The sequence below is a fragment of the Mus caroli genome, chromosome 4, assembly GCF_900094665.2.
Source record: "Mus caroli chromosome 4, CAROLI_EIJ_v1.1, whole genome shotgun sequence".
NCBI lineage: Eukaryota > Metazoa > Chordata > Mammalia > Rodentia > Muridae > Mus > Mus caroli.
The window spans coordinates 140,924,078-140,951,117 of record NC_034573.1 but is presented as its reverse complement, the minus strand read 5'-3'; the positions used below and the strand labels follow the sequence as shown (position 1 = coordinate 140,951,117).

Here is a 27,040-nt window from a genome sequence, read left to right as displayed (position 1 = left end):
ACCTACCTTGCCTGGTTCCTTAACACATCGATTTATTGTAAATGCAGTTACTTGGAAGATAAGGATCTCAGTTTTAAATGAACCTTTCTCATGTAGCTCAGAGTACCCATGAATTCCCAACGCTTAAGCTTAAGGATGACATTGAACCTCTTAACCTTTTACCTAAAAGCTTTCGTTGAGATTATGGGTGTGCTAACAGGCTGGGTCTACGTGGTTCTGGGGATCAGACCCAGGGCTGCATATTAGACAAGCACTCTGCCAACTAAGTTCACTCTTCCGCTCTACTAGGCAGTTGGTTGGTTTGTGTGTGTGTGTGTGGGTTTTTTTTTAAAGACCCTTTCCAGCTTACCTCACAAGGCCTCCCTGCTAGGTATTCTTCGTCACTGTTCCAGTCCTCTTGGCTGTAGAGTTCTGTTATCTCTCTGGTAGGACTTCACTTCTGATTTACCTCAGAATTAGTGCCAGTTTCACTCTGAACCTCCCACCAGGAGCCCACTGCATTTTCTGTTCACTGTTTAAGCCCGGCCCCACACTCTCCATATCCTCCTACCCGGAATGGTTTTTATAACTACTACTCAACCTAGTACCCACTGGTGTGGCGCTCTTTAATTGCAACACACACCTTTGGGAGTTACCATGCTGAAGTGGAAAAATACCTTAGTGTATTTCATTGAGTGAATCCACCAGCTGAGTTTATTTAGTCTTATTTAGACCTTGTTGGGATTCTTTTCCACATATACTACTCACCCCCTTTGAACAAAAATTGAGTGTCATCTCCGCTAGGGCCAGGGAATTACAGAAATGAAGAACCTTACAGTTCTCTAAGCCAAGGCTCCCTTTAGGGATTTAATATCCGTGCAATGGCAAACATTTGTCATGTGAGAACCTGAGAGGAGACTTCTCCCAAATCCTGTGGCCAAGACTCCACATGGACTTCCTACTGCCTCTTAACTTTCTCAGAAAAGAACTTTGTCTCCTCAGGACCACTAGATTATTCTGGAACGTTAGGCACGTCCGCTGTTTCTAACATTGTCACGACCCAGAGACAAGGTATGCGGGCTCACAGAAATGTAAAACGTACCCATTCTCACTCTAAACTGCCTTTCCAGGGCTAGAGACAGGGCAGCAGAGACACTGCAGGGAGCTGCTGTGATTCCTTGGCGGCGAAGAGCCCAACCCAAAGGCGCAGGCGCCGCGCTCTAGCCCCGCCCACTTGTCCACCGAGAACGCCCGCCCACTCGTCAGCGCCGGCGCTACTTCAGCGCGAGCTCTGGCCCCTCCCACTCCGCTCTGCTCCGAGGTGACAGCCCGCGCTGCGCCCGGCTCGGCTCCTATCCCGCCCATTTCCGGCGCGCCCCTGGCGACTTGGAGCGCGTTGCGGGTTCCGGTCCGGCCACCGCTCGTGACGTCACTACGACCCCGCCCATCTCCTCAGCCTCGGTTGCCTGCAGCGCGAGTCCGTCGACCCTCGGCCATTCGCCGCCGCCGCCAAAATGTGAGTGACGCGCTGCGCGGCGAGGCGAGGCGGGCTCCGGGGACGGTGGCCCACTCCTGCGACCCGCTTCAGGCGCGGTGGCCGCTGCTTGGCACTCGGACTCGAGTGGAGGCCTCGCAGGCCTACGCGCGGCGTTCCGGGGCCTGAGGTGGGCAGCGGCCACCGCGGTGCACCCTGTCCCCGGACGCTGCGGGACGAGTCGTGGCGCCGCGACGTCCTCGAGTGCCCCGCGGACGGCGGGCAGACGCGGAAGGACGGGGGTGGCGACACCGCCTGACCGAGGAAGCGGCCGCCACACCCCGCGGCTCCTTCCTCGCGAGGGGCGGGGGCGAGCGTGAACGCTCGCTCTGTGCGCGGGGGCGCCCGGCAGGAGCGGGAGACCGGAGGTGGCCGGGAGCGCGTCGTAGGCCAGCGTTTGGCGCTCCCGACGCATCTGGGCAATGGATTTCTCTTCCGTTTTAAGCCAGCACACTCTGGTTTTAAAATTGGTTTCTAATTGCAACCTTCAGCCAGAATTATTGTCACCACTTAAGATGTACCTGGTCAGACTGCTGAGCAAATGGCAGTGTCCGGTCCACACTCAAGAGGATTCAATTGGTTCAGTTCAGCCAGCTGCATGTTCATTCTAAGTTTTAATAAGAGGAGAAGGATCGTAGTATCCTCTTTAGTGATATTAGACTTCAAAGAGAGAAAAAATAAATAACATGGATAGTGCTTCCAGAGCACGGCCCTTACCTGTTTAATTTTCAGACCCTGAGTTATGTGAGACAGCCATCAGTGATGTGTCCTTGGTGGTAGACACAGTGCAAACTTTAAAAAGTGCTGTGAGTCAACCCTAGGGTGACACTTGTATAGGAATAGGAAGGCACAAGTTGGAAGCTGTTTTAGATAAAAGAGTTTAAGGGAGGCAGTAAGGACTTAAAAGCCAGAGTACTTGTGAAAAGTGGGGACGAGTGAAAATCCAGACTCACTGAACCTATGAGAGACAAATGACTTTCCAACAGAGACAGTTGCTTCAGCCTCCTTCCTGTTCATACAGACCCCCTCCGTGCACTTTGAACCTATTTCTCCATATTGCCTGTTCTGTGATTGTTCCTAATTATCAGCCACACAATAAGAGCAGGAGTCTACTTTAAACATCTGTGTGTCTTAAAGCAAGTTAAAAACAAAAAACCCACACTTTATTGACATAGAACAGATCTTGTTAAATATTTGTTTCAGCCTTTTATCACTATCAAGTGATACAGTCTTAAGAATTATTGAGGGGTTATAAAAACATATTAGTGCTTTTATTTTTTACTCTGGGACTTTTAAGAAATAACTGCAGTGTAAGGAGTTAAGACTGTGTCCCAACAGAACAGTTTATACACAGAAATAGGCCATGGTATACTTGAGAGCAGGGGACAACCTCACATGTCAGTCCTTGCTTTCCACCTTATTGGAGACACTATCTCTTGTTCATTGCTGCATGTATCAGGTGAGCTGGCCCTCAGGCTTCCAAGACTCTCATGTGTCCACCTCCCATGTCATGGTTGGAGCATTGGGTTTACATGTTAGCTTATCAAGTGCACTGGGAATTACAGTGTACTCATACTTGTGACTTTATACCTTTCAGGTCTACAGGTGTGCCTTCGGGGTCAAGTGCTGCCACTGGCAGTAATCGAAGACTTCAGCAGACACAAAATCAAGTAGATGAGGTACCACTCTAAAATTTTAAATGTGACTTTTAAACAAACATGGGAATTCTCTAGAATTTTATTTAGAAAAAGAGTCGGAGCTAGAAAGATGTCTCGAGGGTTAAAAGAACACTTACTTATTCTAGCAGAGGATCCACCTGGGTTCCAAGCACTCTCATTTGTACCACAAAACTGCTTGTAACTGCCTCCAAGGGCACGTGCATGCACCTGTACACACAGACACAAGCATGTAATTATTTTTTTTAAAAACATTAGAGAAAAAAGGCATCAGCAGTGTGTGGGCATAAATTTTGACTATATCAGAAATCATCTTTTTAAACGTGTATTTAAAGGGCAATAGTACAGATTCTGTGAGAAGCTCAGACCAGTATTTCCATATTCTTTTTGTTTAAGGTTTATTTTTATTTTATGTATATGATGCTTTGCCTGAATGTTCTAGAAGCCATCTTCTAAGCACAAAGGAGACTCTTCCTGGTTTCATACTAATTTTTCTACTACCAATTACAAACCTAAAACATATCTGAAAGCTTGTCCCCTTGTAAGATAGGGTAATTGGATTACTCAAGCCAGAAACAAGTCTTTCTGATCTGGGTTTTTTTTTGTTTCCAAATTGTTGTGTGCCAGGTTTACTAGTTCCCTAATAGAGGTGGGTCTTTGCTTTCTCTGGTATTTGTTGAAGGGCCCATAGCAGGTGGAACTGCTGTAGCCCCAGCTCTCCCTAGAATTCTTGAGCTAGTGGAGTCTTTAGGCATCTTTTGTTTTGGTGTGCTCATGTAGAACCAGAGTGCAGATCCTGCGAGAAGTTCAGACCACTACTTCCATATTTTTCTTATTAAGATTTACGAGTATGAGGGTTTTGCCTACATGTATGTGCACTGTGTGTGTATGTGTGTGTGCACTGTGTGTGTATGCAGTTTCTGCAGAGTCCAGAAGACATCAAAACCCTTGGAACTAGAGTTAAAGAAAGTTTTCAGCTGCTTTATTGGTGCTGGGAACTAAACCCAGGTTGAACCATCTCCCCACTCATACACACACACACACACACACACACACACACACGCACACACACACACGCACACACACACACACGCGCGCGCGCGCGCGCGCGCGCGCGCGCGCGCCTCCCAGACAGGGTTTCTCTGTGTAGTCCTGGCTGTCCTTGTAACCCAGGCCTACCTCAAGCTTAGATCCACTTGCCTCTGCCTCCTGAATGCTGGGGTTAAAGGCGTGTGCCACCATCACCTGCCCAATCTTTCTGCCTTAGGCTGTCCTAAAACTTGTTATCTTAGATACTATTATTAAATCATACAGTAAGATTTTTCTATGATTTCTTTATGAACTTAATTCTGAACACTTTATACTTTTACACTTTTATACTTTTAATTCTGTCACTTAAAAAAACTCAAATTCTATCCTTTTTAGAAATTAAAGAAATTTTAAAGAGAATCTAGTTTTTATTCTTTGAGGAGAAATTCCTGTAACATACAATTAAGTGTTTTTGAAAGTCTGTCGTTTAGTATTTAGTATGTTTAGTATAGTCAGTGGTTTGCACAGCCATCTCCTCTTTCTGCTTTCAGAACTGTTTTGTCTCTACTAAGAAGCACCCTGAACTCGTCACTCACCCCTCCTTCTGCTGGTTGCCTGGTAACCTGTAGCCAGCTGTTTCTTTGGGTTTGCCTATTCCAGGTGTAGCATGTTCCAGGGTCAATGTTAGGCTTCTCTCTCCTCAGTGTGTCCCATGTTCATGGAGGTTGTAGAAACCTCCATGCTGGCACCTTGTTTCCTCTTTTGGCTGAGTGATTGTTTATGATCTTAGTAAACCATGTTTTATTATCTATTCATACTTAATGGGTAACTGAGCTCTTCTGACCTCTTTGCTGATATAATGTTGCTGTAAATACCCAGGAGCCAGATCTTAAATGTGCTTTCATTTCTGTTTCATTTGGGTGTGGACCTTTCTGGTTCATACAGTAATTGTATGGCAGCTTAGCCTGTGGTTTCTACAGTAGCTTATTTTCTGGCAGCAGTGTCCAGTCTCCTGGTGCTCTTGAGTTTGGGGCTACAGACATCCTAGCAAGCAGGAGCTGGTATTTCCTTATGGTTTTGAATTAATGATTTGATTACTGATTAGTGACAGTGAGCACATTTCTGGTGTATATTGGCCATCTGTGTGTCTCTGAAGGAGTGACTATTCAAGTCCTTTACCCGCTTTTGTGTTACTGTTGGGCTTTTTTGGTTTTTGTTTTTGTTTTCTGAGACAGTTTTATTATATAGCCCAGGCTAACCTGGAACTCACTATGTAGCCCAGGCTACTGTTGAACTTGTCTCAGCCTCCCAACTTCGAGGTTTACAGTTATATTTCTCATACATAGTTCTTTTGCAAATGATTTTATTGTGTTGTTTTTCTGTCATTAAGTTGTAAGGCTCTTTTTTGCATTCTTCACAGATAACATTTATCAGAGATGTGTTCATAAGTATTTCCATTCTCTTGGTTGGTTGAGTTTCACATTCTTCATAGTATACTTTGATGCCAAAAGATTTTACTTTTTATAAACCCCAATTTATCTCTTTAGTTACTTAAGTTTTTTCTTTTGTTGCTCTTGCTTTTGATATCATATCTTAAGAGCCCAGAGCCAATCCTGAAGCTGTGTGCTGGCTAGGTTTATATCAGCTCAACACCAGTTAGGGTCATTTTAAAAGAGGCAACTTCAATAGGGAAAATACCCCTCCCTAATTTACCTGTGGGCACTAAGTTCCTTTATTGAGGATTGATGTTGGATACAATACCCAATATATTCTTGTGTGGTGCCACCCTGGGAAAATTGTCCTAGATGATGAAGAAAGCAGGCCAAGCAAGCCCATAAGCAGCATCATTCCATGCCATCCGCATTATCAGTTTCTGCCTTGACTTTCCTGGATATTGGACTACAAACTCTAAGATGAAATAAGCCTTGTTGGCCCAGCGTTGCTTTTGGCCATGGAGTTCTAGCACAGCACTAGAAACCTGGAACAAGCTGGCAAGCTTTACCTTTTCTCTAAGACTCTTAGAGTCCTCCAGCTTAGACTTAGCTCACTGCTCTGTCTGTTCTGTCCTTAAGGTTATTTAGATATGCCAGCACTGTTCGCGGAAAAGAATATTCTTTCTCCATTTGTTGGTCTTAGCATCATTTTGAAGTTGGCAGACTGAGAGTGTTGCTGAAGTAAGTGCTCAGTGGTAGAGCACGTAGCTAACCTATACAAGCATCCCCCGTCACCAAAATAGATCAGTCGATAAACAAACCAGTTCAATTATCTGTAATGTGTACGCAGATTTCCAGCTTCTCAGTTCTTTCTCACTGGTCTTCATCTTCCTGGGCCAGTACCACAGCTGTGACTATTCCAGCTTTGTGGTGAGTTTTGAAATGACCATTATAACTCTTTCTTTTAGTATTGGTTTACTATTCTCAGTTCTTCTTTGAGCTTACATATGAAAAAAGCCACAGGAGTGGGGATTGCATGACAGTCTTTCTGAGAGAAACAGCTGTTGGGATTCTATTGACTCTGTAGGTCAGTCTGGGAGTCCTGTATCTCCACAGTATTAAGTCTTCCAATCTGCTACCATGAAGGTCTTTCCCCTTATTAATACTTTAATTCTTCTCTCTCCTCCCTCCCTCCCTCCCTCCCTCTCTCCCCCTCTCGTGTGTGTGTATGTGTATGTGTGTGTTGCCTTAGCCTCACAAATAGCAGGTATGTGCTATTGTGCCCAGCTTAGAACTCTTTTGTGAATGGGTGTAGCATATGCATGTGTGTACACATATGGTAACCAGAAGTCAAAATCAGGGATTTTTCTTCTGTTTTCTTTATACCTTAATTTTTGAGACAGGGTCCTACACTGATCCCATAGCTCATCTGTTGGCAGTGAGTCTCTGGGATCCTCCCTGCCTATCCCAGTACTGCAGTGACAGGAACAGACTGCCACACCTGTTGTTTTCTGAGAGCATTGCACATCCAAACTCAGGTCCTCGTGTTTGTGCACTGAGCTACCTACTCAGTCCGATGTGTAGTTTCTTATTCTGCAAGTGTTCCAGCTCCTTAAATATATTGCTTATAATTTTATTATGAGTTTTTTGGAACATTAAGATACTGGTTCTCTTAATGTTCTTTTTGGATTGTTCATTGCTGGCATGAAGAAAAGCAGCTGATAAGTGTTTATCTTAGATACTGAAACTTAACTGAATTTATTCATTGTAGATTTTGAAAAATTATATTAAAATATTTTTATTTAGTGTGTATGTTTGTGTATGTGTGTGAGTGTTTTTGTATGTACTGAAGAGGTAAGGTACTTCATTGAAGCACGGATATGCTATGGCATATGTGTTGGAGGTCAGAGGACAACTTTCTTGAAGTTGGTTTTCTTCCACTTTGTCAAGGTGATGTCTATTTTGTTTCTGCCATACTGTGCTATGAAATGCAGGCTAACTGGTCCATGAGCATACAAGTGATTCTCCTGTCTCTACCTCTCATCTTGTCTTAAGAGTGTAGGGATTACTGATGGGCACAGATCTGGCTCGAAAAATAATTGGTGGTGGGAACACAGTACATCCACCACACGCAGACATCAGAGGACACCTTGCAGGAGTCAGTTTTCTCTTTTCATGATGTGGGTCCCAGAGATTGCACTCAGCTTACCTGATGAGTCATCTCTGCAGCCTCCTATGAAGGAGTCTAAGAGTTTCTTACATGTGGCACAGATCGTTGTACCCCTCTGTTCCATCCGGATGCCTTTCTTCCCCTGGATAATTGCCCTGACCAAGACTGCCAGTGTAGTGTTTGTTGAATAGCCATGAAAGTAAAGCACCCTGTTGTTCTGCTTCAGATCTTAGAAGGAAGTTGAGTCTCTCACCATAGTCTGTGATACTAATGTGAGCTTCTCTGTAATTGAAGTCTCTTCTATTCCTGGCTTGCTGTGTGGATTGATCCCAAAGGCCTGGGCTTCCTTTTTAAGTGGAAGTTTAGCTCAACATAATAAAGTACTGATCTGGAAAAAATACAAAGTGTCCATAGGTGTCATGTGGAGTTTTGTTCTTCCTCTCCTTTTTGTGTAACTGACCATGTCCATTTAGGTGGTTGACATCATGAGAGTCAATGTGGATAAGGTGCTAGAAAGAGACCAGAAGCTCTCAGAGCTAGATGACCGCGCAGATGCACTGCAGGCAGGTGCCTCGCAGTTTGAAACAAGTGCTGCCAAGTTGAAGAGAAAGTATTGGTGGAAGAACTGCAAGGTAATGCTCTCTTGACAGACCTTCACAGCGGGCCTCCATTCCCCAAGTGTTGCACAGGCCCTCTATTACATTGGGTGACTCTGGGTAGTGAGTAGAATCTTGGCCAACTATGAGTCTATATCCCTTTTCCTGGCCCACAGCTGGGAATCTAATTCCATGTTTTGTGGCTAAAGTTAGAAGACATGCAGAATCAGACTGCCCAAGCAGTCGTGGGCAATAGACCCCGGCCTAGGTAACTGAGAACACACTGATGGGGGTGTTGGCTTTGATGCTCAGTTAACTGCCCATTCTGGGAATGGCTCCAGTTTCAAATGTTAAATGCTAAGAAATCCCACCTTGTTCAAAAAGAGGAGAAAGCAACATGTGAATATTGTCCAAAGCAGACTTGGCAAATGAGAATGTCTGTGATTAGAGCTCAGACACTTCCTGTTATGCTTTGTTTAGAAAGGACACTCTGAGATAATGGGACAAGATCAGGAGCCTGTGTGGAAATGTGTGTGTTTTCAGAGGTCACAGAGGATTGGAATATACTTCTGAACGCCCATAACTAAATTTCAGGACTTAACTGAAAATATAAAATTTAGGCTTTAGAAATGATATAAATTATTTCACACTGTAGAGTTTGCGGCTAGCACTGTCTGTTTTGCAATGTTAAATGGATCTGTCTTGTTGCAGATGTGGGCGATAGGGATCAGTGTCCTGGTGATCATTGTCATCATCATCATCGGTGAGTTACCCATGGTCATAGACGTTCGTCTGTGCAGCAGCAAAGAGTGGATTCAGCCCAAGGTTTAAATATTGTTCTTTACCAAGTATTTTAAATACTTGAGGGTGTTTTGAGATGATGGTATTGCGGGAAGTTTGAAGCAGGGTCTCGATGTTCAACCCAGGCTGGCCTTGAACTTGTGATCTTTCCGCCTCAACATTTCAAGCGCTAGGATTATAGGCCTGTGCCACCAAAATGATCCTAAATATTTTGTAATTAAAGTCTGGTGTTTTGTTAGATGGATGATGGATAGATGGATGCACTCATCCTTTAAGAATAGCAAATCTCACTCCTAATGTCTGGTCAATTTTTCTCTCCTGTGCAGTTTTAGTCTGTGTCCTTTTGTGGAATGTAGTGATTAGCTGAGACTACCTTGATCCATCCCAGCTATGCCACCTGTAGTAAGGCTCTGTGACTTTGGGCAAGCAGTTGGTTCTGTCTGGACCTCAAGTGTCCTCATGAATAAAATGAAGATAGTAATGGTGTCCACCTTGTGTTGTTAGGACAAACCTGGTTATTACATAAGAAAGTACCTGGCATAGGAGAACAGAAATAGTAATTATGTAAATAATGTATATAGATAGCACATAGCTACTCCCACCACTCTTGTGACTGTATATTAGAAGAACTCACTCTATTTTCATTCCAGTCTATGCGAACATCCTAGAAAAACATGCCTTCCTTTGCTAGTTCTTGTTAGTATTTCCTTTTCCGCTTTTGAGTTTAGTCTTCCCCAGAGCCCTGTAGCATGGGAAAGAAGCTGCCAGTGGAAAACTGGCCCAGGCAGTTTCTCTCTGTCCCTCTTTAGACAGTAGAAGTCCATCTCTACTGAGTATCTACACACAAAGACTAACATGCCCTTTTCATTGTTTCTAAATTTTCCCTGCCTCTTAGTGTGGTGTGTCTCTTAATGAAGAACAGATGAAACTGAAGCCCGATATTCAGGATCTTCTTCAAGACTTTCTACTTAGAACCTGCTGTGTTCTCGAGCTTACCTATTGTTTTTTTTCCAAATGATTATTTTTGTTAGTTTACATACAGTTTAGTGCCTAGAAAATGTGCCTTTGTTTTTCATATACACTCCAAACTGGAGGTGTGACCTACCCTCCCCACATTTTGCACAGTGCCTTTACCGATTTCTGGACTGGGAAGGAGGGCTTGTGTGGTTCAGAGTGCTGAATGGAGGTGGATGCTGTCACTGATGACTTGTTGTGGAGTCCAGGAAGGGGCTTTGTTCAAGGCAGCTGTCCCCACATCTGACATCATCTTCAAAACCACATTTTAAACTTTGGGGTAATTAGATTCCCAACTTGGACCTTCCAAGAAGAACACTACTGCCTAACAGCAATGGGTGACAATAGCAGGGTGTGCCTTATTTTGATAGCTAGGTAACTGTTCTTTAAGATTATTCTCTGTTTGTAAGCACTACTGACTCCCGCTGTATTTAAGATGCTGGCGAAGAGCTCATGCTCTCATGTTAGATATGACGATGTTTACTTTCTTGTTCTTGTTGTATAGCACTCCTAAAATAGTATTTTAACCAGAAAGAACCCTTTAAGAAGTTTTTACAGAACTATGACCAAAGTTTCTATTTTGCCAAAAGTTAAGTACAAATAAATTGTCCATAAGTTTGCCCCAATAGATACATTCAAATAAGTGCCAAATGTAACTCAAGGTGTCCTTTAAGAAAAATGTTAATACTGTGAGAGCGAGCCTTCAACATGTCGGCAGTCCATCCTGTGAAATGCTATAGAGAAGGCTAGTCATTCTGATTTGGTTTCTTCCCTAGAGCTATGGAGGTGGGCTCAGATCACACTTGTAGACAAGATACTTAGCCAGCAGTTTGTAGACTGAGCTAGGCTGTGGTCTCTAGTGCGATGTGAGCAGCAGCCATGCAGCCTCACCAAGGCATCAGTCTGCACAGAGTTTCAGAAGACTGTATACTGCTTATACTCATCTCTGTATTATGCTTGAGGTGAGCCACCGGTCACTCCTAGAGGATAGCTAACCAGAGATGCCTGGTGCTCTTAGGATGTAGCCATTGCTGTCTGGGACAGTTTCATTGTTTATATGAGACTTTCATCAAGGCTTGGTTCAAAGACAGGAGTTCAGGCATGGGTGGAATTGAGGAAGTGGTGAAGGGAAAGCTGCTTGCCTATGGCAGTGCCACTAGAATGTCCTGAAATCTGTGTTTGTATGTAAAGCAGCATTACTCAAGATGTCATAGAATCTGGTTCTAGTTTTTTGCTTTGTTTTGTTTTTGTGTAGCCCTTGCTGTCCTGGAACTCACTTTGTAGACCAGGCTGGCCTCGAACTCAAAAATCCGCCTGCCTCTGCCTCCCAAGTGCTGGGATTAAAGGCGTGCGCCACCACCGCCCGACTGGTTCTAGTTTTTTCTCTGTTCCCCTAACATTACTGAAACAACACAGATGTTGAAGATATGCCATGCCACATCAGCCTAGGTCTTGTGTCCTGGTCTGACCTCACAACTTTGGTGCTGTCTCCTCATATTCTGTCCCATGTAACTCAGTGGCTCCTGTATTAACACAGTGATACCTCGCTTCTCTGTGCATTTAGCTGGGAATGTTCCCAGTATGGTGACCGGAATAAAGTTGTTTATTAACATGATCCTGTGTTGTGTTTCTTGGAGTGGAGTTGGGGATACACCTGATGCATGTCCTAAACTTCTGACCCTTGATGCTCCCCCTCCCTCCCTGACAAACTTTGTTTTTTCTTATCCATTATCCTAGGAGCACATATTCCTGTGAGATGGTGTAGATCTCACCCTGTGTTAGGGGTCTCTAGAGCAACAGAACTAATAAGGTGAACATATATTTTTTAAAGATTTTTATTATGTGATATGGTCTACCTCACACTGAAGATGCTGAGAACCTGATAGCTGCTTAGTCCATGAGGCTGAGTTCCTCAGAAGTTTCCATCTGGCACCGTGGGCCTGGAGGACTCCTGGAAAATCTCTGGTGTTAAGCCCATGTGGAAGCCCATGAGAACATATTGAGTTCTGTTAACATCAGAGTGCAGCAGCAGCAGGGTAGATTAACTCGCCTGTGAGTGAAGGCTTGCAGGCAAAGAGCAGAGCTTCCTTCTCCCATCTTTATCTGGTCTACCACCAAAAGTTGCTGTCTACATTTAGGGCACATCTTCCCCACTTCACACACTTCGAGCAGGGAAATCCATCAGGAACACCTGGCAGGCTGCCTTTTAGTTGATTCCACATCCAATGGAGTCGACAGCTGGAATTAACCATCACATACCTTAATGAAAAGTGCTTTTCAGAGCAGAGATGAGTCCATAGCTGGTTTGCAGTTACCAGACCAGTAAGGATTTGGCTATTGGGTTTCTTAAATAGTGTCTTCTGGAAGTGATTTGTAGAGTTGACCCTGGTACACCACACAGCTACCAACCACACAGGTAAACTTAGGGGAGGGATGTTCCAAATGTGTGGCTTTTTTTTTTTTTTTATATTTGCCTTCCTTTGAATATATTTCCCCTCATTCCTCCACTCTTGCAAACAATGTAATATAGACTGGGTAGGATTTTGTCTATGTTTGCAGCATAAAAGTCTAAATACTTTTCCTTAAGCACAAACCCCATCATAATCTGGTCCTTCCTTTCACACATTGCTTCAGGTTCTTTTTTTTTTTTTTAGATTTATTTATTTATTATTATATCTAAGTACACTGTAGCTGTCTTCAGACACACCAGAAGAGGGCATTAGGTCTCATTATGGATTGTTGTGAGCCACCATGTGATTGCTGGGATTTGAACTTGGGACCTTCAGAAGAGCAGTCAGTGCTCTTAAGCACTCTAGCCCTCGCTTCAGGTTCTTAATGACTAACCTGCTCTTCACAAGGATGGCCTGGAAGGGACAGTGCTGTTCAGTTCTGTTAGCCCACCCATTTCCCCCACCCCAAAGTATCACTCAGATTCAGTTCCCCTTCTTAGTGGCTCTCCCTTACCCTCCAGCCTGTTCCCCAGGGCTCTTCCCTCCTTCCTTAACCTCTGTCCTTCCCATTCCTACCAGTTTATGTCCTACCAGCATCTTAGGCTTTCTTTTTTTTTTTTTTTTTTTTTTTTTTTTTGGTTTTTCGAGACAGGGTTTCTCTGTGTAGCCCTGGCTGTCCTGGCACTCACTTTGTAGACCAGGGTGGCCTCGAACTCAGAAATCCGCCCGCCTCTGCCTCCCGAGTGCTGGGATTAAAGGCGTGCGCCACCACGCCCGGCCCATCTTAGGCTTTCTTGACTTTGAGGCATCATCCATATGTTGTATGTTGAGTATGAGAGAATTTGGTTCTGTCCTCAGTACAATAATCCCTGCCCACATGTGCACTCAATGGTCGTACAATGAATGTTTCTTGAAGAACTTAGGAGTAAAGTGATCCAGTGTGGAGAAAGACTTTTTTAAAAAATCGGTCATTTGCCCAATATGAAATGTGGATACTGGCTCTCTGGCATTTTCCCCTTCTTCTTTGACCTGAACACTTTCATTCATCCAACAAATACTAAGTATTTTTTTTTTTAATTTTATTATTTATGTGGTGTATGTCTGGATAGCGTATGCTCACTGTGCAGGTGTCTTGATCGATGAGGGCATTGGATCCCCTAAAACTGGAATTACAGGCACTTTGTGAGACACCTGATAGAAGATGCCTGGGAACCATCCAAAGGAAGAGCAGTAGGTGCTTAGCTCTCAAGCGCTGTGCCATCTCTGCACCCGCTACCGAGTGTGTTCTTGATGTACCCAGGCAGCAGAAGGCTGGAGCTGAAGGGTAGAGATAGATATGTAAAAGGAGCATCCTGGCTGTTTCCTCGAAAACGGAGCGTCGCTTACAATACTATCTAACTCCTGTTGCCAAATGAACCTGTAACTCGAGGGCAGCCAAGGACGTTACCTTGTACCATTAAACTTGTATTTCTGAAAATACGGTTGGATTCTACCTGGGTTCACTCACCTATATTGTCGGGTGGGAGAAAGCAAGTTTTGGAAAGATGAAAACAATGGGAACCCCAAAGCACTGCATTCCTGGGATACCGGGGAGCCCCAGAGGCCTGCGGACTCAAAAGCGCCACCCGGTCCACTTACCTGTTGGCTGCGCAGACCCCGCCCTCCCGTGACTGACAGCCCCAAGGCCACGCCTCCGGGAAGCCCCGCAGGAGACTTGCGCGGCCCGGCCCTGTTGTCTTCCAGGCCACTCCACTTGGCCAGGATTGGCCGAGAGCCGCCCTCGCCCGACCCGCGCGTTATGTAAGGTACTCAGGGGCCTTTGCACCCGCCCACCCGCCCGCGGTTATGTAATCCCCGCCGTGCACGACCTGGGCCCCGCCCTCTGACCAATGGGAGCTCGTGTTACCGGTAACAGCGACCAATCGCGCGGCGAGGGGGCGGGACCGGATCCCTGGCGCGCAGGGGGGCGGGGCCGGCGGCCAGTGGGCACGCGGACGGCCTCGAGACTGGACTGCCCGCGGGTGGGCGAGGCTCTGCGGGGCGGCAGCGAGTTGCTCGGCTGGCGGGACGCCTGTGAGCCCGCACGGCCGGGCGCTGCTGCCCCTGCCTTCCGCCCGGTCACGCCGGACGTTGCTCTCTGAGGTGTTTCTCGGTGCTCGCCGGCTTCCCAGCAAGGACGGTGGAAAAGTTGTTGCAGGCTGACCGCGCTCCCTGAAAGCCCCGCTGGTGGTCCGTCCAGCCAGCTTCCGGCGTCGAGCTGTCGCTGTAGCTCGTCACCCCAGCAGAGTCTGGAAATGCTGAGGAGAAAAGTGCCCCTCAGATGAGCGTGGTCGGCGACCAGTCTTCCCCGAAGGCGATGGCAGGGACCAAAACAAGCCGGGTTTGGTTGCTAGCTGCAAACTGAGAGAAGCAGGCTGAGGGCTGCCAGGCGGGATGGATCCCTGTGGAGACCCGGCAGTGCCTGGTGGCGACTGTCCCCAGACTAGGGGACCGGGGCTCCAGGGGGCGTCTGGCCAGGAGGGTCCTCTGCAGGGCACTTGCGTGGACAGCAGCCACAGGTGACGCTAGGAAGCCTCCCCACCACCCTCTGTGTTTATTGTCCTTCCCTGGAGCGGGGAAAGCAGGATTTACAACTTTTTTATTGTATTTTTGATCCCGGGGACGAGGTGGGGGGGGGGGGGGGGACAAGGGAATTCATATTGCTGACCCTTCCATAGTGTTGGAGCTCTTATAGAGTGTTCCACTCACCAGAAGTCTTAAGATCCTGTGGCGGGCCGGGGGGGGGGGGGGGGGGGGGGAGGCGACCTGAAAGGGAACTTTCAAATAGTTCGGTGAGGATTGATGGGAGGGGGAATGTTACTAAACTAAATTACCAGAGTATGGAAAGAAAGAGGAAAGTGGTTAAAGAATTTGACGGAGTCAGGACTGAAGGGAGAATGAAAGTGTAAAATGTACCCTACCTGGAAGAGAAAGGGCATTAATAAACCTGTGACCTGGGCTAGTTGAGGTGGCCAGACATCCCTAAAAATCAGATATCCCTTGAGTGTCCACCATTACGGTTTCTTGTTTGTTTGTTTGTTTGTTTTCTATTCAGTGAACACGAAGACCGAAACAGAATGTCTGAAGAGCTTATAATGGTTGTCCAAGAAATGAAAAAGTATTTCCCAGCCGAGAGGCACACTAAGCCCAGCACCCTAGATGCTCTTAACTATGCCCTGCGCTGTGTACACAGTGTGCAAGGTAAATGCATTGCAGCGAATAGGGTGGCGCTGGGCTCAGACCTCATGTGCAGTGGAATTCCAGTCTCCAGAGGCTTGGGCTTTATTTGTAGCCAAGACAAGCAAGTCTAAAGCTGATGTAAGTGGTGCTTTAGGCTTTCCAAGTTTGAAGTATTTGTCTGACGGTTTAGTAACTGTGCAATATTGTGCCTATCTGTTGCAAGAGTGAAGAGTTGAGCAGTTTAAGTAAAACTCAGAGGACTTTTTCAAGGACCATTGCCTTCCGTGGCGATTACACGAGCAAATACATGTCTGGGTTGTTTTTCTGTCATGCACACACTTTGGAAATGCACTTATAGTATATACAAAATTGACTAACTCAAACAACAACATGTTTTTCCTTTTCCCCAGCAGAAACCGCTTAGCTCAGTCTGTGATCAATAATTTGTGAATTCTAGTATTTCCTCCATTAAAACAATATGTGTGTATCTGGACTTTGATTTTATTAACTAGCTTTAGAACTTCTAATGAGTCTTGCTCCCTGTAACCTAGAGCAGGCAGGATTCATAAAACTCAGAATCTTGAGTTTGCATACCTAACCTTGCATACCTAACCTTGCATACCTAACCATATCCTTGATGCAAACAAAAAAATCTCCTGGTTTTGAGGGAAACCCATGTAAGGGATCGTCATCTAAGGAAATACACCAACCTTAGAGTGCTGAGAAATGACTTCTTAAAGATACCCTTGTCACCAGTCTGTCTGTCTATCTCCCTGTCTTTCTTAGCAAACAGTGAATTTTTCCAGAGTCTCAGTCCACGCGGAGCACACCAGGCAGATGTGACTGTATACAGCCTTGAGGACCTGACCGCTCTGGCTTCTGACCATACTTCTAAGAACACAGTAAGATTTAATGAGTTTTGCCATCTCCACCTGGTGACTCTTCCTAGGGACCTTTTCTGGGTGTTAAAATAGTCACTGGAAGTTTCACTTGCTGAGGAAAAAAAAAAAGGTGAAAGTTCTAAAAAGGTACTATGTAGTCTCCTGCCCATACCAGAGATCCTGTCTGAAGGTAGCAACCCCTGGCCCCTTGTGCTGTATCGTAGTTTCCTGTGCTTAGCCAGCAGGTAATTCCCTCCCCTCAGCATCCCCTGTTCTCTCACAGAAAAAGAAAAAACAAAAAAAAAAAAGCAACAAGCAAAACGTGGCAGAGTAATTTCCTGCATCGTATTCTAATCTCCAAATTGTTACTTTCTATTTATATCATTCTTAGTTCCAATACCTACTTCCTCAAGTTGTAACCACTGGACTTTGTAGTACAGGTGAGTTGAGATGTCATTTTTGTAGTGACATTTTAGAAGAGAAATTTAGTGGTATATTTGTATTTTTAATCTCTTCTTGTTGACAGAGTAATTAAGCCTCATAGTGTGTTGATGGTGGAGACTCCTTCATTTGGTGTTTAGACTCCAACATCATCATAACTTAATGATTTTTATAGTTCTACAACAGGAGTTGTGTAGTGTTACATAATAGAGCCTGTTCTGCTAACATGCACAGTGATGCGGTAGCTGTTTAAACAGCAAGTTTTAAGAAAACATTCACCCTTTAAAATCTTCACAGTCCATCTAGACGGGGAAACAGGTCCGCGCTAGGAAACACAATGGCTGGTTATAAATGAACTTAGTGGCTAATAAAACAGGTCTGAGATGCAATTCTTATGTAAGGAGGTCTGTCAGGGACAGCTTTGTGGAGAAGGAGTTGTTGAGCTTGGGCTTTAAGCACGGAGTCTGCATTGCTGACAAGAAGACAGTCCCTCCTGGTGAGGAGCACAGTCTGCAGAAAAGTGTGTGCTCTCTGTATATATTTAGTCTGCATGGAAGCTGGTGTGGGCTTTCTGGCATAGAGATTAGACTTTTAGGAAGCATGGTAGACTTTTTATAGTAGTTGTTAAGGAGCATGCTGGAGAAAACTAGGAAGCTTTTTATCTTTACAAGGGGTGAGTGTGTGCGTGTTGTGTGTATGCTTTAAGCCTTGTGTTGTGATAGAAATCCAGAAGAAACTGACTTTGCAGAGGCATTGTCTGTACGTTCTTCCGTGTCTGTTTTAAATATTTCCTGCAGGATACCTTTGTGGCCGTGTTTTCGTTTCTGTCTGGAAGGTTAGTGCACATTTCTGAGCAGGCTGCTTTGATCCTGAATTCTAAGAAAGGTTTCCTCAAGAGCTTGCACTTTGTCGACCTGCTTGCCCCTCAAGACGTGAGGGTGTTCTACGCGCACACTGCTCCAACTCAGCTTCCTTTCTGGAACAACTGGACCCAAAGAGGTATGAGACCAGTGTTGCTTGAATGGCTTGCACTAAGATCGGGTTGTTCTCACAGAAATAGAACAGACGTTAACATGTTATTTTCAACATATAATCCATGTCATTTCCCTTATTTATTTATTTAGTTTATGTAGTTATTTATTTTATTTCTTTGGTGTTGGTTTGTTTTTTGAGATAAGGTTTTCTGTGTAGCCAAGGCTGTCCTGGAACTTGCTTTGTAGACCAGGCTGGCCTCAAATTCTGCGATGTGCCCATCTTTGCCTGAGTGTGGATTTCAAGACATGTACCACAACTATAGGCTTTCTTCTTCTTTTTTAAAAGAGCACAGCAAAATAGTATTTTTATCATTTAATAACTAACAGACCAATGCATTTCTTTTTTACTTAGTGAGATTTCACATACTTTGTATGAAAAAATAGCTTTGGTTGGTACAGGCTCTCTTCCCTCTGAATTAGAAGGACATACTTTCTTCTTGTGTTGACTCCATGATGTCTTTGTCTAATAGATGTGACTTTATAGGTAAGATTCTGAGAGCTCCAATTCCCTTTTTCTGGCCCCTGAAAGTTCATGGATCCATAACTTGGTTGCCTCGAGAATTGTTGGTTTACTTGAACAGATCTGCCTGGCCACAGTTTTCTCTGTGACATTCTGTCCGTGTGATTTTCTTTTTAAAGTCGCTCATTGCTCCTTACATTGTTTGTGAATCATCTCTTAAAGAGCTCAGTATATACCACATGCATCAATCAGCCTTTTCTTTTATCTCAGTCTCTTTTCTCTGTTGTCTGTTTGTTGTAGCCCAGGCTATCCTCAAACTTGCCTTACAGCCAATATGGCCTTAAACTGTGATCTTCCTACCTCTGCTCCCGAGTGATGAGATTACAGGCAGATACCACCAAGCCACCGTTAGCAGTGCTGGAGATTGAACCTAGGGTTTCATGGGGCTAGGCAAGCATTCTGCTGACTGAACTATATCCCCAGCATCACTTTATCTGTTTTAAAAGGTTTTTTTTTTTTATATGTATGGGTGTTTTGCCTGCTTAAATGCCTGTGCACCACATGGGTTTCAGGGCCCATGGAAGCCATAAGAGGGGATTAGATTCCCCCTAGAACTAGAGTTACAGATGGTTGTTAACGTGTACGTGCAGGGGATTGAATCTGGGCCCTTTAGAGGAACAGCCAGCGTCTTTACCATTGCGGCTTCTCCCTCGCTCTCCTGTACTTACTTTTTAAAAGCGATTCCGTTTATTCTGTTAGAGAAGAGGTGAGCACAGCGCTCATCCCCGCACTCTGGAGGATGAGGCGGGATGGGACTTCAAGGCCATTGTCATCCACATCGTGAAACCCCCCCAAAAAAAGTGTAGCACAAGGTTTACCATCTCCAGTCATGCTTAAGTTCAGGGATTAGAGGAATGGGAGAACGAGAAACAGACTGTTGCATTGTCATCTCTCAGCCGCTACTTTTCTGGTTTTTACAATTTAATACTCAACCCAGGCTCCTTTCGTCTAACTGTATTCTCTCTCTCCTTTCCCACCCTAAAGATCCTAGTATTGCTTACCTTCCTTTCCTGAATGCCCATTCTCAACCTTCAGTTGTCTGCGTTTGGTTTTCTCATTTCATTAATCACCCATCCTAAAAACACTCCATGATAACGTGTGGCCAGGAACTGTTCTAGATGCTAGGAGGCTAGAAGCGTTTGCCGTCTCTTTTTAGGTTTGTTTTGTTTTTTTCTTTAACAGTGCTTGCACCTTCATCCTTTCTGCTCTTTGCTGGTTAATTGTTGCTATGATATCTTCATTCCATCTAAAACTTTAATATACGCTGAAATGATCACTTCTGCCATGCAGACACAGTATACATCAGTTTACCTCAGATACCGTGCTTCTGCTGTGTCCATCTCAGGTTCAAGCTTCAACTGAGAGCAGTTAAGCTCCAGGCCCGTTCTAGCTGTAACCCGCTGCTCACCTGCTTCAGGCTCTTCTTCCTGTGAGGAAAAGGACACAGGATGCTATTTCCGCTCAGTGTCAGTTCTGTAGACCTCGAGGGAGGATCTGAGGTTTCTTTGTTTTGTTTTGTTTTGTTTTGTTTTGTTTTGTTTTGTTTTGTTTTCGAGACAGGGTTTCTCTGTGTAGCCCTGGCTGTCCTACAACTCACTCTGTAGACCAGGCTGGCCTCGAACTCAGAAATCCGACTGCCTCTACCTCCCGAGTGCTGGGATTAAAGGCGTGTGCCACCACGCCTGGCCTGATGCTTCTTAAGAACTCACACATTCTCAGCTTGTTGAGCACCTTCTGGGCTTGTGTCCCCTGAGCTCACCGAGTCCAGCTCATGGTTCTGCAGTGGCTTGTGGTGAACATGGAAGCCTGATGTAACGTGTAAGTGGTGTGAGCAAGAGGCAGTTTTCTGATTCTTCAGATGACCCTTAGAAGTGCAGGCACATAGCCCTGTGCGGTATTTTGGATCCTGGGATTCTCACTGGTTATGTTAATAAAGATGTATGTATTTTAACAGTTTCTCATAGTTCAGTAGCTTAGGTCTTTTTACTGAAACATTTGGGCAAATGTTTGGGCAAAAGGTTCCTCGTTTGACTCTAAAATACATTTACCTTGCCGGGCAGTGGTGGCACACGCCTTTAATCCCAGCACTTGGGAGGCAGAGGCAGGTGGATTTCTGAGTTCGAGGCCAGCCTGGTCTACAGAGTTGAGTTCCAGGACAGCCAGGGCTACACAGAGAAAACCCTGTCTCGGAAAAACAAAAAACAAAACAAAAAACAACGTTTACCTTTGGGCTGTCACTGTGTATTTAAGAAAGGCCGGTGAGAACCGCTGGCCTGAGGGAGAGAAAACATGAGGCCGCAGAGGATTGGCCTAGCCGTCTAGAGATGACATTAGCAGTACCTGAGAGTCATAGAGGATCATACATGAAAAAAATTGTAGGAAAAATTCCCCAAGGTTAGACCTAAAGCGGAGGAAAACAATCACATTTACACTTCAGAGAACTGAGATCTGAAAATATTCCAGATTTCCCCAACTATTACAGTGGGCCAGACTGCAGGCCCCAAAGTAGTGCCATCAGGTCATCACAGTGACGTTAGAAATAGCACATGTGCTTGCTGTGAGGGACAGGTGTGGGCACATGAAGGAGAGTCCAGTCGGACTCTCACAGGTGAGGGAACACCTCCCAGGAGCACTTGAGGGTCAGGACTGCATCACTGGGGAGCCACCCCAGGAGGGACAGGGCGATCGATCGTCACCTCTCTCTCTTTCTAGCCTCGCAGTATGAATGTGCACCAGCGAAACCCTTTTTCTGCAGAATCTGGTAAGTAAAAAAACCGCAGAGGCTCAAAATGTGGCTCAGTCTCTAATTTCTGTTCACCCTTTACGGTGGTTCCTTTGTATTCAGCTAGATTCTGTTTTAGATACAACAACAAAACCTCTTGAGTGTTGCTATGTGAATTTGTGAATTTAGACAAAAAATAGAAACACTGAAAGATAATCGCCGGCCCTATGCCGTCAGAGCCCGTGGTTTGAAGTAAACTACAGCAAGCGTACTTCAGGCCCTGTTTTGTTTGCTTGCTTTTTGCTTTTCAGTTCAGTCACATTTAAATTAGTTTATAAGATTTCCTCATGCCTACTTCTCAGTTTGTAGAATTTTTAATAGTAGGGCTTTAAAAAAAAAAAAAAAGTGATCTAGACGAAAACTGACCAGACCTTAACAGGAATCAATTTCTTGTAGGCAGTTGTCACCCACTTCACTACTGCGGTGTTGCTTTCCTAGGGAAAACTTGGTTTGTTTGTTTGTTTTTGAGAGTCGTTCTCTCTGTGTAGTCCTGGGACTCACTCTGTAGATGATCAGCCTGGCCTCAAACAGAGATCCGCCTGCCTCTGCCTCTGCCTCCCCGGGGCTGGAATTAAAGGTGTGTGCCACCATTCCCGGCAAGAAAAAACATTTTACAGTGTCACAGTTATTTAATATCAGTATTGAAGGTAGTAACTACTCCAGATGGTTACAGGAGGAAAAATGTTTATAATGCAGATAACCAGAGAGGCCATAAAATTGAGCTAACAGTATTTGTATGCATAGGGAGGAGGGATCACCTAACAGGAACAACGGTCACCAGGTGGGAGGGGCCTGCCCGGCTACTGAGTCGTTCACAAGAACACACCTGAAAGGCAGTGAGTGACATGTGCATTGTTACAGTGAATACTTTCAGGTCCTACCTGAATCAAAGCAATAGTTTTCTCCCCAGGTGTTGGGATAACATTTTTTTTACATTGTGTGAAAGGTGTGTCTCTGTATTTTCAGTTGTTAATTTTATACTGGCAGAGAGCTAAGTGCTGGCAGGATATTGGTACTGTCATTTCTTTGGTGCATCAGTGACCTTATAGTTGTAAACAGCTGTCCTTCCATACCTGCTTATGTACATGAAGGTCAGACAGCCCCCTATGCCAAGAGGCAATCTAGAGGCCTAGCAGATATTGTCTCGCTGCTGATTGGTTGTAGTAAAGAGCTGCTGACCAATAGTGGTGCGGGAAGTAAAGAGAGGGTCACTGGGAGAAGAAAACAGAAGTGGGGAGGGGTGGGACTGGGGGGTGTTCAGAAAGTGGACACGGAGCAAATGGACCAGAGTGAAGCAGAGAAAGGTATAAAGCTAGCCACTCGGCAGGTTATGTGTAAGACGGTCAAGTTAGATGGGAGATTGTCCAAGCAAAAGATTGACCTGGGAGATTTTCCAAGCAAAAGGCCTAAGTTAAACTGTGTAGAAGTCTCATGTCATTATTTATACCGCTGCTGGGTCCGGAAAGTCCCGCTATATCTTGTACTTAAATTTTGGAGTTAGTAAAACAATAATACATAAATGTAAGTGTGCCCACTGACAAAAAATTCTGAACAAGGGAAAAACTGCTGTTTTATGCAGAGTCATTTTGTCTGTTTTCTATTGTTGTAACAGAGTATCTAAGAGTGGGTGGATTGTAAGGGAAAAGTTACTCATTTTGGCTCACAGTTGGAGAGTTCACAGTTGGAGAGCATAAAGCCAGAGTCTGTTGGCATCTGGTAATGGCCTCATGACAAAAGTCAAAGAGGCATGGTCAAAAAGACAGAGGGAGCCAGACACCACAGCAGCCAGCTCTCACCAGGGCAAACCCACTCGGCAGAAACTGCATTACTGCCTTCCTGGGAGAAGTGCTCCCACATAGTGCTCCCATGACCTCCAGGAGCCTTGCTTTGCTCTCAGTACATGGCACCTGAAACTAGCACATCCGCACTGTGATAGTGATGAAAGAAGCCCTCTTTGAGGGATCCCAGCTGCTGCCAGAGACCTGAGGAAGGTAGGGTAAGCCAGGCAAGTGTGAGGAAGTCCCTGAGGAAGTGTGTTCCACGTGGTAGGAGCAGAGATGCACTGGGGTGGACCCTGACTGCCAAAGGGGAGGGAGAGGGCAGATGAGAAATCAGGGACCAAACCACAGGGAACGTCGCTTTCAGAAACAAGTGTTTGGTTGCGATTGATTATCTTCAACCCTTTTCCTTAGGACTTTTTAACCTAACAAAAGCAGAGAAAATAATACTGCAAACCCGTATGTTCTGATTGGCCAACCCGGTGCCACCTGCACCTCCTCCAGTTCTTCCCCGTCTGCTTCCTCATCCCAGACCTCAAACATCCCCTCCATTAGTGTTTTAGGATGTGCTTCTAAAAGACGGAGTTACCGTTCACTTTTATCATGATGAAGTTGCTCGCCTTTGAGCAGTAGGGTGGTCGCGCCGCCCCTGTAACAGTACCCACATGATCCTTGGCAGCCTCCTCTGCTCTAGTCATGAGGCACCCCCGTACTGAACAGAGACTTTGTTACCCCAGACTCAAAAGTTGTCACTTCTCAAGGAGTCCCCTGTTCCAGGGAAAGGGAAACGGTGCTGCCTCTGAGACCCAGTCTAGGCAAGGGGACAGTCCTCATTGCAGGGCTCCCAGTGTTTGCAGGACTTTCCAGCGGACAGAAATAGGGGTTCATTTATTAGGAAGGCATATTTTGCATTGGAAAGGACTGTGGGATGCTATGTAGAGAGAGATGCTTTGAAAGACCCACCAGCCAGAGAGAGCAGCGACCGGCTTGGGTTGTAAGACCAGGCTGATGAGGTGGTAGAAGAAAACTATCTGGATGCTTCTCCAGGATTTATTAATGGGTCAGAACTGGGGCATGATACACAAGGGAGTAAGAGATAGCAGTAGGAATCTTGGGTGCAGATAATTGAGGCCCAGGAGCACAGAGCAAAAGCACTTTCTTGGAAAGGCGCTTAGCTGTGTCTGGGCTAATCTGAGGTCTACACTGAGACTGTGTGAGAACCTATTCTACTTAGAGGTACAGGTCAGCAGTTAATGTCTAGGGCAAATGTCTATAAATGGCTTAGAACCCTTGGCCTGAAAGAGTCCTTACAGCAGTTGGAGGGAAGCTGGACAGATAAAAGCATGAACTCTTGTCTGGTTAGAGAAAGGCCCTCATCCAAATGACTGAAGTAGGAAGCAGGCCCATGGGGTGAGGGAGCTGCCACACGGTGGATGGCTCTGGAGCTCTGACGGCCTTGGGAGTAGGGGTTACTAATGTAGATTATTTTAGGAGAGAGGCTTGGTTGCAAATAAAGAGGAAAGGGGCTCACATTTGAACATGAAGACTCTGCAGGATGGTGGCATGTCCCCCTAGCAACAGAGTAGACACCGTTTTTTGCTCGTCCTCAGAGCTGTCATTGGTGAGAACTGAGAAGGGACCAGGCTCTGTTCCAGAGGTTAGGTTGGGCAGCTGAGTCCTAGCGCCCCCTTTTCCCAGCCAGGCATTTTGCAGGACAGTGCTTGCAGCAGCCAAGGAAGTAGCTAAAGAAGCTCTGAGACTGTCCCTTCTTTCAAAGGGGGAAGAGGGGTACCTTAGAGTCAGGTTTGGCCATGTGACCACATGGGACCCCATTTTCTACTTAGTAGTGCTTGGTGTGCCTCACAGGAGAAGAGTAAAAGCTGGGAGTTTGGGGCACAGCCATGAGGCAGTTGTGGGGTGATCGACAGTGATGTAAACAGCTCCCCTGAAACTTCTTACACAGTGAAGAGTGGGTGGGTGCGTACCTGCCCGGGGGAGACTGAGATTTCCAGCTACTTCCCATTAGGAAAACAGACGCCTCTAAACGTTTTAGACTGGGGTCTTTCTGCCTTGGGAATTACTGCGGAGCATTCACCAGCCTGTCTACAGCGGGCTGAGTGCGCCCGGACGGACACTAATCACCTTTGCTCTCTTCAGTGGAGGCGGAGGAGACAGAGAGCAGAAGAGGCTTTACTCCCCATTCCGGATCCTCCCCCATTTGGTTCATGTACATAGCGCTGCCCAGCCAGAACCAGAGCCTTGCTGTCTAACACTGGTTGAAAAGATTCACTCTGGTTACGAAGGTAAGTCAGTAAGTAAGCCCCGCTGTCTGTAAGATGCAGAATGCCGGTGTTCAGACAGCAGTGTGGGGATAGCAGCGTCTGTAGGTCTAGGACAGAGGACTGCTTCAGTTTCCAGTCCGGGTCATAAGCTCGGGAAGCATGTGCTGGTGTTTGCTGACCTTGTCTTCTGTGCAGTCATCCCTGCCGGTGTGGCCTCCCGGGCTGTGGATATCCTCACACTCAGATAAACACACAGTACTTTATTCCCATCTCTGTTGGTGACCTGTTCGATGGCCTTTTATATCTGCCATGTATGAAACAGTAGCACAAAAATCATTATTACATGAAAAGGCCACAAGAATGGTTGAATTTGCCAGGAAGCACATGTTCTAGGGACTGAGGCATGTGTGCCCTGGGCTACATAACAAGTTCAGAGATAGCCTGGCCCACATAGTGAATACCTGTCTCACCAAAAGCTGGAGGTATAGCACAGTGGTAGAATGCTTGTCTGGCTGTGTAACCGCAAGGCCCTGGGATTGGTCCTGGTCAGTTGGTGGAGGGGACAAGACATTATATTATAGAAGTGTTTGGAAACTTCCAGAAATTTCAGTATATATATTCAGTAAACAGAAATACATTTCTAAACTTCTAAATAGCAGCAGCTTCCATCTTAATACTTAAAATCATAGTTGGTTCTTATGAGACATGATATGTGCTTTTCTACAAATTACCACCCAGTTCAAAAGTCTCCATAAAAACATAGGACCATGGTGAGAATTAGTTCAGGGGCACAGTGATCAAAAAAGAATAATTATATTAAAAAAAAAAAAAGGACAAGGGGCTAAAAGAGCTCAGCGGTTGAGAACACTGACTGCACTTCAGTGGACATGGGTTCAGTTCTCAGCACCCACATGGTCGCTCACAGCAGTCTGTAACTATAGTCTGGGGTAGCTTACAACCTGTTTGGCCTCCTCCTATACGTGAAGGACAAACACCTATGCACAAAAATATATTTTTAAGGAAATAATAAAACCATAGAGTTACATATCAAACCAGTGGTTCTCAACCTGTGGGTCATGACCCTTCTGAGAGCTGAACTACATTTTTATAGGGGTTGCTTGTCAGACATCCTGCATATCAGATATCTACGTACAGTTCATAACAGTAGCAAAATTAGTTATGAAGTAGCAATGAAAATAACTGTATGGTTGGGGTCACCACAACATGAGGAACTGTATTTACGGGTCTCAGCATTATGAAGGTTGAGAACCACTGTGTTAAACGATAAGGAAAACCCCAACAGTACTGTAACCGTGGCCTGGGATGAAGCACTGTAGCCGCAGCAGCCGAAATGTGTGCATGCTGTGTGATCCTGGTTACCTCCAAGCAGTGGGGCTTTGATGTATTCACTTAAGTGTCTT

At 45.4% G+C, this 27,040-nt stretch overlaps 2 protein-coding genes across 7 annotated transcripts in view; both read left to right on the top strand.

Moving 5' to 3' along the window:
• The first annotated feature begins 1,382 nt into the window (after positions 1-1,382).
• On the top strand, positions 1,383-11,847 carry Vamp3 (vesicle associated membrane protein 3). The gene is made up of 5 exons (XM_021160045.2): positions 1,383-1,495; positions 3,111-3,192; positions 8,295-8,453; positions 9,129-9,180; positions 10,114-11,847. Coding segments are annotated over exons 1-5 (312 nt in total). The 5' UTR covers positions 1,383-1,493; the 3' UTR covers positions 10,131-11,847.
• A 2,832-nt stretch (positions 11,848-14,679) lies between these two features.
• Positions 14,680-27,040, top strand: part of Per3 (period circadian regulator 3) — a 41,281-nt gene continuing 28,920 nt past the window's right edge. For 5 of the 6 annotated variants that reach the window (XM_021159431.2, XM_021159430.2, XM_029475736.1 and 2 more), the window contains exons 1-6: positions 14,680-15,240; positions 15,777-15,922; positions 16,688-16,803; positions 18,021-18,222; positions 21,490-21,538; positions 25,495-25,640. In XM_021159431.2, coding sequence (XP_021015090.1) covers positions 15,116-15,240; positions 15,777-15,922; positions 16,688-16,803; positions 18,021-18,222; positions 21,490-21,538; positions 25,495-25,640 — 784 coding nt within the window. In that variant the 5' untranslated portion in view covers positions 14,680-15,115. Of the gene's footprint in view, positions 15,241-15,776; positions 15,923-16,687; positions 16,804-17,173; positions 17,223-18,020; positions 18,223-21,489; positions 21,539-25,494; positions 25,641-27,040 lie in introns of all 6 variants that reach the window. The other variant, XM_029475738.1, reaches the window with a different exon arrangement.